Source organism: Anolis sagrei, chromosome 2, assembly GCF_037176765.1.
Source record: "Anolis sagrei isolate rAnoSag1 chromosome 2, rAnoSag1.mat, whole genome shotgun sequence".
Taxonomy (NCBI): domain Eukaryota; kingdom Metazoa; phylum Chordata; class Lepidosauria; order Squamata; family Dactyloidae; genus Anolis; species Anolis sagrei.
In genome coordinates, this window is record NC_090022.1 from 55,122,516 (window position 1) to 55,139,577 (window position 17,062).

Here is a 17,062-nt window from a genome sequence, read left to right on the forward strand (position 1 = left end):
TGGCCAACAATGCTAGCTTATGAGGTATTGCATGTGCTGACTGAATGCAAAAAAAAATACAATGCCGATTGCCACAAGGAGTAAGCCCTTAAAGGTGGAGCAGTTTGACCTTCTGGATATTTTTTGTGCTGTATATCCCATAATCCGTTAAGATTACTTATGCTAGCCAGGCCCTATCTTAAAAGCCAACTCATGTTTTAAAACATCCAACCAGAACATGTAGTATTAGAGGCTTATAACAACTTAGTTCCTAATGTTTTGGATTATAACTCCCAGCACTCCATGCTATCTGGAGCTAATGATGGTAAGCATCCAAGGCATCTGGTGGACACCAGACTGAGTATACCCCAAGATTCAAAGAAAGAGGTGGGGACAGGAGCCTATCTTTTAAAAAGCTTATGATTATTAGGAAAATACAATGTGCAAGATAACTTAGAAATTGAAACCACCAAAATAGCATAGAAGGTAATAGGGAGCAATGGTCTTGCACTGAATGATGCATTAAGAAGAAAGTATTAATGTTTTTCTATCACTGATTATTTATGTGATTTATCTAACCAGTTGAATATGAATGACAGTAATAAATCAATTGTTAAATGATGGTGATTAGTGTATATCATGCTTTATGATATGCCCAAAGTAGGAAGATGAAATAGAAAGTGTGAAGAAGAGAGGAAGGATATGCCTAATGTGGGCGAATGAAATTTCAGTGTATATACCACATGGAGATGTATGCTTTTAATCAGCTTGCGAAGGAAAAAGCAGTATTTCATGAGGAATTAATGAAAGCCAAAGAAAAATAGAGCTGTCTCTGAAAAGAATCAGGAATTAAAACTGGTAGTCTTTTGAGACATCGGGAAAATGTGAGATGAATAAAGTGGAAGATTAATTAGAATACTTTTTTTTTGCTAAATAGACATTTGCATAACATATTTAAGAGACAGCTCTTCAGAGGCAAATCTCTGTTATTTTCATAGCATTGCTTCTGCTTTCTTTCTTTCTCACCCAGATTACAGTTTTCCCCTTGCCTCCCAGAAGGCCTTGCCTAAAGGAAATGGGACACAGATCAAAGACCCTCAGGAAGTGCCCACTTTCCACCAGTCATTTGATTCCATTGAGCCTGGCTCTGAAGTGCCTTCCACCAGTGCTCTTGAGGAAGAGGAAGGGTTGCTTCCCATAAACCAGTCAAAAGGAGTAGCTCAGAGCAGTCAAATATCCAAATCCAGTTTTTCTGAAACACCTGAGCCAGATTCATCACACTCAGTTCTTCTTTCCACCACAACCAGCACAACAGTTCCTGTGACTGAAGTGGCTGCAGACAAGCCAGAAGAAGACTCTGCTCCTGAACATGCTTCCTCAGACTTTGACCCAGGGAGCAGCATGGGTCCCAGTGTCTTGCCTCAGTCCTCCATTTTGTCAGCCACTCCAAAAGGAACCCAACTTGCCCCAGAAGTTACTCCCAAAGTAACTCCAGAAAATCCAGTAGCCACAGTAGGAGGAGAACATATGAAGACCATAACAACATCTACAATGCCCACTGATGTAAGAGAAGTTGAAACCACCACAAATGAAGACAATCTAAAGCCTACAGCAGGAGCAGGAATGGGGCATACTGATTCAACTGTATGGACAGTAGCTGTAGAGATTACAGAAGTGGCTGAGACAAAGAAGCAGACAGAGGATGATCTTCTAATAACAAGATCTCATGAAGATGGCACCCAAGTTTCTGAGACTGTTCCCAGGACTTTTAGCAGCCCATCAAACCCCAGCTCTTCAGTGGATTTCTGGGATTGGACTGATGAGCCAGCACCTACCCCTACTCCTAGTCAGAATATGACAGAGTTGCCAGTCACAGCAACTGCTACATCAGAGCGAAGCTTTGCCCCACGAACTGGAGATTCCCGAATGGCTGTGCTGTCCACAGGGGTCCCCTGGAGTCTGACACAGGTAATGATTCCATTCCTGTGCATTTGTGACTGATATGCATTTATTGTTATAACCTCTCCTGGTCTGGGTTTTCAAAAGAGTGTCTCATTAAGAGCCACATCCACTGTTTTAGCGTGGTGAGATGTGTTCCTCATTGGGCATGCATACTCAGCAGCAGAGTAGCATAGCGCAAGGGCAGATGTCTTCACTGTGTCTGGTTGTGGTCCCCCGGTTGTGCCAGTCAGCTTTCGTATGATATTGTTTCTAGCACCCACTTTTTGCTTGATATTCAGGCAGTGCTTCTTGTAGGTCAGAGTGACTCCCAGGTATCTGAGTGCGCTGCAGTGCTCCAGTGGGATTCCTTCCCAGGCGATCCTCAGCAGATAGTGGAGTGTATTGTTGATCATATTGAGTACCTCAGAGGGTTAGCAGGATGGGGATACCATGTTCAATGTTGTCTTGTGTTCATATGGAAAGCTGGACTAGAGGCACCTTATAAAAAGTAGGCCTTTTGTTTGGGTGCATTATTGGATAGCATGGAGCATTTTGCAAAGGAAATGTTGACATTATTTATTTATTTTTGTATATGGCATTGTTATGAATTTTGGATCACCATGCTTGACAGTATTTTGTGCCCCAGTAAGACACTGGGAAGGGAACCAAGCTTTTGCAATTCTCAGAGATCACTCTCCTTGCATTTTGGGGGTAACTTAAAGATCAGTTTTCAATCACACCCAGTGTTGCTTTCATGTGTTTGTATTTGACTATTATTGGCACAGTGCAGTATGCTTGGCTATGTGACATTCAAAACATTGCACAGAGGAGATCCTGTGGCAGTTCATAGTCAATGCTGTACTTGTGATATAGATGACTATGTATCTTATTAAGCTACAAGGTCTAGGATTCTATAAAAGGGAACCATAGTAGTTGAAGTTCCATGTTTTATATTCTTCATGGTTTTAGAAGGAGATTTCAGAAATATGCTGTCAGTGAGAGTATAATGTAGAGAATAAAGTGCTAAAATTCCATGATCTGATTCATGATAAGAAGGCTTTTTATGTTCACAAAAGCTGTACATCTTCCTATATCACTTCAAGCTAAACCATAATGTTGTTTTTGCAGGTGACCTGTAAGGACTGGAGTAATTTGGCAGGCAAAAACTACATAATCCTGAACATGTCAGACAACATTGACTGTGTGAGTAGATTTCTCCTTCTCCCTTTTAAATAGAATTCTGCTTTCCTTTGTTATAGAGATAAATGAAGGGGGTTTAGAATTCAAAGCAATCCACCTCTATCAAGTAGCCAAACAACACGATAGTAACAAAGTTATACTAAAATCACTGCATGATTATAAAGGGACAATATGTATATTTATTTGAAAAGTAAGTGCCATTAAATCCAATGGGGCTTATTTCCGGGTAACTCTGTTATGATTGCTCCTGTTCATATCCAAATGTTATTGGAGCAGAGTGGGATCTATTCACAAAGAACTTGCAAATATGTTTCTTTAGGAATGTATAAATCAGGATTTTGAAAGTCTAGCTAGATTAAATGCTTTGTTTCAGAAACTGATGTGTAGACCTTGTCTTTTTTGTATTTCTGTGAAACAGATAATGAAATCTCTCCAAAATAGATAGACATGTAGTTGAGACTTGAGATGCTTTGTTCATGACTTTAAAAGTGATATGAGAAGCAACCTTGTGGCTTGACTTTGTAGGTAATCACAGTGATGCCATACTGAGGAATGTAAAATAATATTCTGATGCTGCCACAAGTGATATTTGATAGCCATGACTGGAGTAACTTAGACTTCATGGGTTTCGATGTTATTTTAACTGATGTGTTTTTAAGTGGTTTGTTTATTTTTAACTGCTGCCGTGTGTTGTATTTTAATCTGTTGTGGTTCCCTGCATTGATCAATAGGGAAAGGCAGGAAAGAAATTTTATTTTGGCCCAGCCAGGTGCTTAATTAAATATCTTGCTTTGTGACTTGCATGGACTTAACTGAAGCACCCTCCAAAAAGAGTTGTGGAGGAAATATTGTGGTGAAGCTTCCTTCCCAAATACCTCAACTTTGTGCCTTGAATGAATCTGTCACAATGGGATCAGTTCCCACAATTTTAGTTAAAAATGCTTTTTCTAGACATTTTGTAGTCCTCCAGTATGATTCTATGTAAGTTTTTGCTGGATGTTGATTGTAGAGTCTCACTGGAGGATCTAGAAATGCTACAGAAAAGCATTTCTCTCTAGGCATTTTCTAGGTCATCCAGTCAACCCTATAGTATGCTTCTGCTAGAAGTAGTCTACTTCAATAAGTTGTACTATTATTTGCAGTTTCACATTTCCACAGTACATCTAGGAATGTATCCATTGTGGATATATAGGTCACACTCTACTGCAGTGGTTCTCAACTTGGGGTCTCCAGATGTTTTTGGCCTTCAACTCCCAGAAATCTTAACAGCTGGTAAACTGGCTGGGATTTCTGGGAGTTGTAGGCCAAAAACATCTGGGGACCCCAGGTTGAGAACCACTGCTCTACTGCCTTTCTATAAACAATTTACTCAAAGGCGTTCCCAATGAAGCAAAATAACTACAATGTTTCTACCAAAAAAAAATCAAAATAGCTACATTAAAAATAAATAAAGCTTTGGTAACAAAACAGCTTTCATTACCGACTAAAAGAAAACAATAGATCCTCTGGGCTTGCTAGTTAGCAGCCACAGGAGAATGATCTGAACTGCAAGAGAATAATTTTTGGGGAAATCAGGCATTTCCTTCCAATATGAAAGACTGCTGTGTTTTAGAAGAGCGAAGCTTTGTGGAACACATTAATACACTTTGTGTTGACAAATACCAGATATCTCCAGCAACTAGAAGGAAAAATATCTCATTCTACATAGGCTTTGTATACTTTGTTGGTTGTAGTAATTAGCACACAAAGCTTCATCAAGCAATTTCTTTAAAATAATACAGAACTATTAAACAAAATGCATCTTCAGATATGTATACACTTGTATACAGATGGTATATTCATTCCTAAATATTGCTAAAAATACAAGGGCACGTTTTCCAATTTAGAGCACCAGCCTGCTGCCATTAAATCTTCATTGTGTCCTTTTTGCTGCCCCTTTATCTTATTTACTATTTAGTGACTGTTAACTAGAGACATTCTGCTAATCCATTACTCTTCCAGCAATCCCACAAAGCTGCAATTAATTGATAATCCAAAATCCCTTTGCTGTTTAAGATTCACAACAACTTTAGATGAGAAATAATTGTAGTAACATCTTTTTAAATTAGTAGTGAAGAAACCTTTCAAAATCTTGTAGTGAACATGGTTCATGGTTTTAAAAGTTGCACAGAGCATCCATCCCCTATCTCCACCTCTCTTGCCTAGAGCCTGCTTTCCTTTTTCGACATGCTTTGTTTTTCCTACTGTGTTTCATTATGCTTAAACACTAGAACTCCACATGGCTGCTGTAATCTGGTACCATACGAAATGTAGCAATGTGCTACTGTTTGTATACAGCATTTTGATTATCTTCAGTTCTTAAATGTCTTTTCTTTTTCTCAACATTGCGGAGAAGTACTTGGGTACATCAACACTGTTGTTTGCTTTCAAGTTATTTCCAAATTACAGAGACCATAAGCAAACCTATCATAGGGTTTTCTTGGGAGAATTTGTTCAGAGCGGGATTAGTTTTGCCATCCTCTTATACTGAGAGAATGTGATTTGCCAAGATTACCTAGTGGGTTTCCACAGCTGAATAAGGATTCAAACTCGGTGTTCAGCCACTATACCATGCTGGCAATTTATTGACACTAGTTCTGCCTAAACCAGTGGTTTCCAACCTTTTTTTGACCAGGGACCACTTTGACCAGGAACCACTCCCCAACATTAGTACCAAAAGGGTTATGAATCGGTTTTTGGTCAACTTTAGATTTGGTTTGGTTATTTGGGGTGCTGATTCAGAAAACTGCATTGGATAGACCACATCAGCTCTAGTTTCTGATACAGAACATATGCCATCCACAGTTGCCATCTGCTTGCCCACAGAAAACCATATTTAATAAGCCTCATGAGATGAGTCGCTCTTGTTGCAACGGTGTAGTAATGGTGAGGCCGCGGACCATATTTTAGTTCTTGTGGACCACTGATGGTCCACAGATCACAGGTTGGGGACCACTGGCCTACACTAACCTTTCTGCAGAGGTTATGATTTATCCTGTAGCACATCCTTCATACTAGTAAGAAACTAAATGCATCCTAATCTTTATGTAGAAACACAGCAGTCAAAAGGAAGTATAAGCATGCATGAGAGGGTCACAAGATTCACAACATTAATAATAGTAGGAGAAAAACTGTAATGAGGGTATTTTTGGTGGAATGGTTACAGTAGTCATCATAGAAGTAGGCTTCGACATCATCATCATCAAGTTCTGGCATAGGCTGGTCCATGAGGTCACGAAGAATCAGAAGCAACTGAATGAATAAACAACAAGAATGACTAATAAACTTCCTTTAAACAAAGGAATCACAAAGAGAATTTTAAAAAAGATGCAGGATAAAATGTCACACCACCAACAACAACAATAATAAAGCTACAACAACTGATCCCCTGTATTGGTAAACATTGCTCCAATCTTATTTTGATTATGTCCAGACTTCAATAATCCAGAAGGATTTACAAGTATTATGTTTGAGTTTGCTCTTATGAAAACGGGGTGTTTGACGAAGAATTCAATGGCACACCAGGATTTGAGTAATTGTCAATAGAATACATTAGAGGTTACTTCTCAATATATAGTAATGTATAATAGGAAGGGGAGTTTGGGTGCCAATCCTATTTTGTAAGAGAAATCAGGATGGTGTTTGAAATATTCTTCAGTGCTTCTTTATGAATGGACCATAGCTATTTAATTGTTTTGTGGTGCTAGTGATAGTAATTTCATGCTAATTAGCACCACTGCTCAATTTCCATTAATTTCCCAGCTGCAGAGTGTCGCTTAATTTCTGTATGTATCATGAAGCTCTCAGCTCTATTCCAATATTAAATGGTGATATTTCAGCTATGAAAAGATCTGCTTTCATGGGGTTGCAAGAAGCAATAATTGGGTATTTTATTCATATATACATGTAACACATCTGCATAAGAGTCAAATATTTGTGTCTAGTAAGATATACATCTTTGTGGAATGCAGAAATCTGGACATCCTCAAAATAAGATGACATATACATATAAAGGGATGTGTGTGTGTATGTGTTATTCCATCTTGTTTGAAGGCCTCCATCGTTGTTCCATTACCAAAGAAGTTCTCTACTGGTAATTTTCAGGATTGCAAACCAGTGGCACTCACTTCCATCATCATGAAAAGCCTTGAATAACTGGTCTGCAGGGATATCATTTCTTGCCTTTCACATGTATTGGACAAACATCAGTTTCCATATAGAGCTAACATATTGACAGAGAACACCATAGCCATCACATTCCACACTGCTCTGACCCACCTGGAACAACGTGGAAACCATGTGAGGATGCTTTCTGCAGACTTGAGTTCCATGTTTAACACAATCCTTCCACATAGACTGTCTAAATTTAGGGATCTTGGATTGTCATATTCAGTCTGTTCCTGGATTATGGACTTCTTGTCTGGATGTTCCCAGAGGGTTAGATTAGGTAATCATACCTCTTCAGCTCTCATTCTCAACACTGGGACACCACAGGGTGTGTGCAAAGTCCTCTGCTTTATACTTTGTACACATATGATTGCACCCCCATCCAGCATAGCAACATCATTACCAAAGTTGCGAATGACACAATCCTGGTGGGGCTTATCTCTGAAAGGGATAAGTCTGCCTATCGGGATGAAGTGGATTGGCTGTTCTCGTGGTGCAGGGACAATAATCTGGTTCTTAACATCAATAAGACCAAGGAACTCATAGTGGACTACAGAAAGAACAGACCAGAAATCCAGCCCTTGGTCATAAGTGGAGACCAAGTGGAGCAGGTGGTCAGTTTTAAGTTCCTAGGTTGTTACCTGTTAAGGAGTTTCTGGCCTGGGGCACTCATACGGCAGCGTTGGTTAGGAGGACCCAGCAGAGATTATACTATCAGACAGGCCCTCTATCCCAGGATCTGATTCAAGATTATCTGGCAGTGTGGACTCATATAATTCTGGGATCAGATCCTGGGATATAGGGACTGTGTGGAAGGGCCCTTAGACTTCTAAGGAACCAACAACTGAATGAAAAACTGCTGGTGACTTTCTACTGCCATGCTATTGAGAGTGTCCTAACCTACTGCATCTGCACATGGTTTGTTAAATGGAAAGGGCCTGAGGCTGTTAGGAATGGTGGGAGTTGAAATCCAAAAGACCCAGAGGGCCCGTTTGCTCATGCTTGTGCTAACCCATAGACATTTCCAAGGTGTTCTGCTTAATGCTGTTGGTCATATAATAAAACAGCATGATTCATTAGGATGAGGCAAACGGAAGGCAGTAGGAAAAGAGATTCAAGTGAGGAAGTCACGACCCGTGTTTGCAAATTCGTCATAGGGCTGTTTCTAACGGGATGTCTTGCAGGTCTCTCGTTCATATCACGAAGCCCAATCAATGGCAATTAACAAGCAGTCCTAATGCAGTAGAGTGGTGAATCTAACCGGCCCAGGGACCGTGCCCTGATGTGGGCTTAAGTGTTAATCATCATGCCGTCTGCCAGGTTGCCCTTCTTGCAAACTTAAGGTGTCCTTAACCTTTGCCTGGAGAAGCCAGGTGCGGGAGGGCCTTTGTGACTCAGGACGGGCTCCTCCTTGTCTCTCCTCATTAGGCCGCTGCCTGCCTTGAGTGCTTGGCGTTGCCATAACAACCGGCAGCTCGAACACAGAGTAATCATCTGGGTGGCCTTTAGGTTGGCACGGCAACCGAACAAGGAGAGAAAGGGAAAAGTGGGGGGAAAGCTGGCCAAAGGGTGCCACTGAATGGGGCCGCCTCTCCTTCACCTGCAAGTTTGAACCACCGAGGCTCTTCTTGACCCTTTTTAAACAGCCACTTATTATTATTTGTGCATTTTCCTTTCTGAGTGGGGATGTAAGCAGGACCCAAGTAACTTCTAGCTAAATGCATCTACATCAAGCATAGGCAAACTTTGGCCCTTCATGTGTTTGGGACTTCAACTCCTAACAGCCGGTCGATGTTTGCTCATCCACACTGTAGAATTAAGGCAGTTTTATACCACTTTGACTGCCCTGGCACTCTACTCTGGAAACATGAGATTTGTACTCTGCACAAGGACAATTTAAACAAGTTACCATGATTCCATAGCATTAAGTACAGTAGTTAAAGTGATATTGAATTGCATTAATTCTGCAGTGAAGATACAACCTTTAGTTTCTAACGCTATATGCCTCCTAGAATCATAGAATCATAGAGTTGGAAGAGCCCTCATGGGCCATCCAATCCAATCCCCCTGCCAAGGAGCAGGAAAATTGCATTCAAAGCACCCCCAATAGATGGCCATCCAGCCTCTGTTTAAAAGCTTCCAAAGAAGGAGCCTCCACCACACTCCGGGGCAGAGAGTTCCACTTCTGAACGACTCTCACAGTCAGGAAGTTCTTCCTCATGTTCAGATGGAATCTCCTTTCTTGTAGTTTGAAGCCATTGTTCCGCGTCCTAGTCTCAAGGGCAGCAAAAAATAAGCTTGCTCCCTCCTCCCTATGACTTCCTCTCACATGTTTATATATGGCTATCATGTCCCCTCTCAGCCTTCTCTATCAGGGAGTGTAGAGGGAATAGTGCCACTGAATGAATGAAAATGAGATCAATCAAGATTTATGTAACTTCCATGGGTTCAGCAGGTCTGCTCTAAGTAGGAATAACTTGGATTTTGTGAAATTAGGACTGTGAAATTGGTATCATCTATTGTAGTAGAGGAACTTGAAGTTTGAAAATGGCAGCAACTGGGATGGAGACATTTTCTGTAGAGGAAGTACTAATGGACTATAAGAAAAAAGGTTTTGAACAGCAGATTTTCAGGGGCAAGATTGGAATTGAGGTATTAATTTCCAATGGGCCATTGATACTTTCTCTCTTGTCCTTCAGAAGATTTGCCTCTTTGGACATCTCTTCCACATAACCTACATCCACCAACCTTTTTTTGTAAACATGCTTTTCAGCTAAGAGTTGTATATTCATTGTATCCATTGGCCTCTGCTTTAGAGCGTGAGAAATGTCTTTTTTTCCAGGAGGAGTTCCGAGTGGAGAGAGGCCTCCAGTTGTTGGCTTTGGTAGAGGATGCTTTCTCAACATATGAAAACGGACTTCAGGGCCAATGGTTGATCTCCCTCAGCAAACCCAATGAGAATGACAAACACCTGCTCATGACCTTGGCTGGAGAACATGGTAAGTTCTTGTGGAAATGCAAAGGTGACTTCAAGTCTTCTTTGTGAGCAATCTCATTTCATGCTGTATATCATGATTTAACTTCAGGAATATGAAATATTGTAGCATCTGTATATTAACTGTAACTCTTCTATATTATTATTGTACTTCTGTGTTAAAATCTTGTCTTCTGACATTCAATGCCCGATATACAGGTAGTCCCCAACGTACAAACAAGATAGGTTCTGTAGGTTTGTTCTTAAATTGAATATGTACGTAAGTTGGAACAGGTACATTCCCTAATACAATTTTTCTTTTAATCTCTGAGGCCCCTTCTACATTATCTGCTTTGAACTGGATTATACAGATCTACACTGCCATATAATCTAATTCAAAGCAGATAATCTAGATTTTATATGGCAGTGTAGAAGGGGTCAGATTTCAAGATTTTGTATGCCACATCTAGATGCAATGATAAACTGGGATTGCTAAGACTTTTGGTTTATTTATAGACAATATGCTGAATGCTACCGCTTGATTGTGCCCCAACTGATTTCTCCCTCTAGTAAGAACATCTCTAGACTAATTGAAATGCAATGACCATCCTCATGCTTCTGAACTTGTACTGGTTTTGTAGTTCCCATAACATATGAGGAGTGAAAAACTCTGGCTTCAGACCTAGACAGGGAAATGACAAAGCAGATGTTTGGCCTCGAACCCAATGGGAAATGTTTGCTTCCTCATCAGTTACTGGTTTAACTGTTTTTCCTGGTGGAGAAGACCAAGCAGGAACAATGCACTGGCATTTGGTTTGTGAAACATAAAATGCCGTTCTCAACAATTTGAGTTCTAGTTATATTTGAATATAGCTCACATTTGACATGAAGGAGAACTAGTTTGGGGCACAAAATCTTATATATTTTCTAGTTCTTAGGCTCTTGAAGTCAGGTCTACTAGTGCCTTTCACAGATATTGTAAATTTTGAATTCCAAAGCAGACCTGATGTCTCATAATGAAAGCATTTAATCAAATATGTATGTGAATTTTAAAAAAACATATGGGACTAATTGTTCTATTTCTATTCAATTCCCTAGGGGTTGTTCCGACGAATGATGTCCTTCTGGCATTGGGTGACATGCGGAGGAGTTTAGCTGAAGTAAGATCTTGTTCAATCACGTAGGGGAAAGTGCAATTAAAATTCACCACCTTGACTACTAACCCAGGACTGGGCTCAGAGCCCAGAACAGGCAAACTGATGGCACAGCAATTTCACAGTAGAAATGCCTTCTTCCCTCTCTGATAACTGATGCGTCATCAAATGTCAATTTTCATTAATTGTGACTGTTTTCCTCACTTGGTTAGCTTTTAAAAATGTATTATTATAATCTCTCGAGATACTTCATGCCCATCCTTAAGAACCTGGAAAAAGATATAAATGGCTTTCTGTATGGACACACCAAGAGCAGTTGCAGACATTTGCAGATACTCTTTGTGGGGGATCTTTTTAAAATGCATAGCACACTTTAAACTCTCATCTCTGCTTCATTATTTGCAATGATGGTGTTTGCATCAACTGAAATTTCCCCATTTTGGGGTGTTCTTGCTGTCTCGAAAGCTCTTAAGACTTCTCTCATCCGTGGTTTGAATAAGAAAAATGTCATTATAATATCCTACATTAGAAAGTACAGTATGAAGCTTTGTAGTACTTGACTATCAGGTCACAAGAGCTCAGTAACTTAGGTGATGGCCATTCTGCAATATTACTGCAAGGTTCCTTTAACTTCAGCCATATTAACAAATAATTTTTCAGAGCAATAAGTGATGTGTTTGTGTGAAAGTGTATCATTTCAAAAGGTGTGTTCCTGCCCAAGAAATGTGATTAATTTCTAAAACAAGCTGCCTGCTCCTGGAGTATACCTTTTTAGTGTTAACGCAATGAGTCAGTCAATCAATTCAATAATTCTTGGATTTTGTTCGTGCTGATTTTCCAATGTCAATGGATGAAGTTATACTGCCATTTTTGTTAGAATTTTTAAATAGCAAGGCTTCAAAAACTAGATTTCAAATTAAGAAGTCTACACTAAGAAAATACATTACTTAGAAGGGTTCGGTAAATAAAAACGTTTTTACTACATGTCGAAAGACCATAAAGATGCAGCCCATTGACCTCTGGGAAGGCTGTTAAGGGTATCATTACCAAAAATGCAGTCTCCCAAAGAACTGCTTTTGAAGAACATACAGAAAGATGGATGTATATACAGACAGACAGATAAGAGAGAAAGTCTTTCAGATTGAGGATCACTTATGGCCTATACTTGATTGTTCCAATTACAATAGACCTCTTTAATCAAAGAAGCATATTTAATACAAAATTAAATTCTCATTAACTGAGGAGGTCTATTCTTGGTGGATTTAGGCTTCTGTGGCAATATAGCTGAAATAACATTACTTACTTACCTACCTTAAGAATAGATCGCTGACATTTCAAATATTGCATGCTGTTTTCCTACAGATGTTCAGCCTGCTTTAAAAATGCATGCATATGAATTATTTATTTGTGTGTGTGTGTGTGTGTGTAATTATCAGGTAGCAACCTCTTGTTTGTTTTTCAAATATGTAGATTGTGTTGAGTTTCTGTAACTATTTGTTTTTAGATTGGAATCCAGAACTATACCACTACGTCTGGTTGCCAGTCACGTCCCAGTCAGACCCACAGTGATTATGGGAAACTCTTTGTGGTGCTGGTAATCATTGGCTCAATCTGTGTCATCATCATTATCATGGGACTGATTTACAACTGCTGGCAAAGGCGTCTACCCAAGATGAAGAATATGGTGAGTCCATTGGTAATATATGACTTAAATATTTATTCTTTCTAGCATTGACAGTGGCTGGTGGGAGTGCTTACCAAGTTATTTTTGTATATCAGATTTTAAAAACAAAATGCTTCCTGTCCCTCTTGTGCTTCTTTTCCAGTCCCATGGCGAGGAGCTACGCTTTGTTGAGAACGGCTGCCATGACAATCCCACCTTGGATGTAGCCAGTGACAGCCAATCAGAAATGCAAGAAAAGAAGCCAAGTGTGAATGGCGGGGGAGCTGTGAATGGACCCGAAAGTTGGGATGTTCTTATTGACAAGCGGCCAGGCGAAGAAGGAGATGTGTTTGAGGAAGATACACACCTTTAAATGCAGGGCCCATGCATCTGACTGCACTCTTACTTAACAATAGGGCCATATGGGGAGGGTGGCTCCTCAGGAACTTATTTTTCAGGTTTGGACTGGATCTGCCCATCATTATGGTCTCAAGACACCATCGTAGTCCTGGAGCCAGACAGCCACCCTGATCAGAAGTGGTTTTTGGGAGGGTGGGGTGTGTTTTTTGTGTTGTCAGTAGCGCCAATGCTTTAATCACTTTTTAAATGCACTTGCTCTAGTTCTTTGGTAGAAGTGGGGGATGGCCAAGTTTGGACAATACATGGTACCTTGACTTAGCATCATCCCAGAATTTGCAGAAGGATTCATCAAGGAGGAAGCAAGCCACTTTCACACAGAACAGCTGGAATCACAGACTGTCTCTTTATATGCAATAGGAAAAGCAAGGAAGGAACCTGCACATTTTAAAAATCTTGGATTAGTGGTGCATCACGACTCTCTTGTCATTTGCCACTCCTGTTGCCCAGCATGAGTGATCACTGGACTTCCTTTTCAAGCTGCCAAGTAGTGCGTAGTGGCTGGGCTAATGCATCTTTTTGTAGGTTGATAAGGTTTTGTTTGACTTCTCTGAGAAGTTGTATTGGCAGCAAACATATTCTGCACAGGGATCAAAAGTTCTGTAATGCCCTAACTCTAGATTCTAACACAATAGATTGCATTTACCCCATTACTGAGCTATGATCTTTGCAAGAGAAGCTCCTTTTGTGATTCCAAAACTCTTTGTGGAAAGGACAGAAGTTGGCGTGGCCTTGAACTAATCCAACTTGGTTGATCTGAATTCTGAAAACAATTTTCCTAATATATAATGAATCCTGCTATTGTGCAAGAAGACTTCTGGGTTGAGAATTGGAGAACTCAGAATAGTCAACAGCAGCAACAAAATAACCCCTATCCTCAGCCTGGGATGTCTCTGTCACTTCATTTAATGTACTTAACTATAACACCTAGAGTGATTACTGTCTCTCATGTTGTTTGAATGGTCTTGAATTATGCAGATGGAAAATATCAAGCCCTGTTCCGTACCTGTGCAGTAGATTTTAATTTGCCCCCTTCCTGTATGTCAAGAGTAGTTCACTTTAAACAAATGTGGTTGGTGAATTCATGCCCTTGAGATCAGGATTAGACTCAAGCATTCCCATATGAATGTGTGTCTGGCATGCCTTGGGCAAGGGAGAATGCCCCAGGCTCTTCTTGAGAAGCACTTGCATAGACAGAATGTTACTTGGCCTTCTATATTCAGTGCTGATCTAAAATAGTACTTTTGCTCCATTTCCCCACAGTGTTTTCTTGCGACACACATTCTGTGTTTCATTTTGAGCCAAACAACACTTGCTTTATGACTGTATACCGAGTAAAGAGCAAGTTTCCCTATATATGGCCCTTAAAATAATATCTCTATTACACACACACACAATTTATGTATTAATAAGGATTGACAATGAACTTGTAATTGAAATATGTTGGCATATCATGTCTAAGCACTTGCATCTGATCTCCATGAGACATAAAGCAATCTTGTGAGTAGTTCCATTTTGTATGTAAATATATAAACAAAATTAAAGGCTGCACAATTATCACCTCTAGACATTATTGTGCAGAATTTGTTTTTTTTTAATGTGAGACTATATAAGATAAAAATAAGAAAGCCCTCATTAAATTCCAGTTGGAGGGAGCAAACACAGTTTTTCATTTCAGAACTGCAGTTTCCTTTCCATTGGTGGGATACGTGCCACTTTGTGCAACCTCTAACTGACATTGTTTTTAAAATCTTCCACAATTTCTCATTAATTTCCTTTATTCTAGCCTTCCTTTTCCTGCCAATATAGACTGTTCTATTTTGTCTTGTCAGCAACTGGGCACTATGGATAGCAGTTTGTCACAGTATGCAGTAATTTTCATATATCTACATTGTGCATTCATATATCTATAAATACACATATGTGAATGCATATCCATATATGAGAACCCCATTCTACTTCTGCCATTCAGTCTTATGTTTTACTAGTCTTTGTTCTTTAACCAATTGATTATATAAAATGTCTGCTTATGTATTACTATGAAGGCAACTGACTTTCACTTTTGAGATAGAATATGGATGATAAAAAGGCACAATTCTACCTTAATCATAGAAATGGAATGTGCCTCGTACTTGGAGTCACAATCAGCAATCTTTTATTGACTTGCATTTCAATTCCGTAGACAAATGATCCACAGGAATAGCATGTATGATGCACTAGGCTGGTAGTGAATGTAAAGGAGGTTAAGGTGGGCTTGGATAAATACAATCCATTTCCAAGATAAGATGCACCAGGCTTTTCCCCCTACCACTTTTCTTCTTTCATGCTGCTCTGCCTTTGCTCAGCCTCTGCCTTCCTCTCACTTATTTCTAGTCAACAGAATCTTGTGTGGAGATGCCATATAATGTTGTGGACTGAATGTAATGAAATTGTGATCAAGTTCTCAAGGTAGAAGCAATGGAAATAATAAACTATCATTTATATTCTGAACTAGTGACCTGTAACTGCAATGAAGAGGATGTCCCCCTGAAATGAGGTGAGGAGGCATCTTTCTACTCATTTTCTAAGCTACCCACACCTGCAGCCTCCAGAGTTACCACTTCTAACAACTATCTTCTGAATTTTGTACTTTTGACACCTCCTTCAGTTTTGACACATGTGGTTTTGTCATAATACACACAGATAATTTCTTGTTCTTTTCGTACTACTCTAAACATATAGGTTACAGACTTGCCCAGTCTGCCTTTGGGATCAGTAGGGACTCTATCCCATGTGTGTGTTGGCGTGGGGATGGGGGGGGGGGGGGAGAGGATCATATTACCATGGTGTTTAGTCCTGTAGAGTTACAAAGCACATAATTCCATTTGTTATTCCTTATCACATATTATTTATTGCATTTTCTCCCAAAATGATTCCCTTTTCAGATTTATAAAACCAGGGAGTTCATTTCTATACACCCTCTATTGTTTTAAACCTTGGGGGAGAAAACCCTGGAGATATTGGTTTTCTCTCACCCCTCATCCTGCTGCTCTGCAGTAAAACAGAGGCACTGATTTAAAGAGTCAGCACTCTGGGGATACTGGCTTCTTAGTATTCTCCATTGCAGAAGTCCAAGAAGCTAGCAGTACAGATAGGAAAATACAAAGATATTTTGAATGATTAAATTAATTGAAAAAATTATTTTGCCAGGATCATGAAGCAGGATTTTGGGAGGGAAATGTCAATGCTTGATAGGTGACTGCACACAGCAATGCCCCTTACGCCCCGTCATTGAAGCAATTTAACTCAGGCAAATTTGACAGCTCCTATCCCATGTGTATCTTCTTGCACCATGTTCACACCTTGCTGTTGAAACTTAGAACCTCTGTTTACAAGATTGCTACCATGTAAACTTTAAACTGCCCCCATAATATATTTCCATATTGAATGGGGTATCTTCACCATGACAATTGGTTGGAAACAGTTGGGACAGTGTGGAGTATATCTCCCAATTTGTATTAAAAGGTGCAGCATGTTGAAAGTTTGGCA

The 17,062-nt window shown here is 39.8% G+C and overlaps 1 protein-coding gene across 1 annotated transcript in view; it reads left to right on the plus strand.

The window, feature by feature from the left end:
* Positions 1-16,066, plus strand: part of PODXL2 (podocalyxin like 2) — a 66,204-nt gene extending 50,138 nt beyond the window's left edge. Inside the window, exons 3-8 of the mRNA XM_060766191.2 lie at positions 1,010-1,947; positions 3,049-3,123; positions 10,169-10,325; positions 11,399-11,460; positions 12,959-13,138; positions 13,281-16,066. Of these exons, the coding sequence (XP_060622174.2) occupies positions 1,010-1,947; positions 3,049-3,123; positions 10,169-10,325; positions 11,399-11,460; positions 12,959-13,138; positions 13,281-13,490 (1,622 nt within the window). The 3' untranslated portion in view covers positions 13,491-16,066. The remainder of the gene's footprint in view (positions 1-1,009; positions 1,948-3,048; positions 3,124-10,168; positions 10,326-11,398; positions 11,461-12,958; positions 13,139-13,280) is intronic.
* Positions 16,067-17,062: the final 996 nt, after the last annotated feature.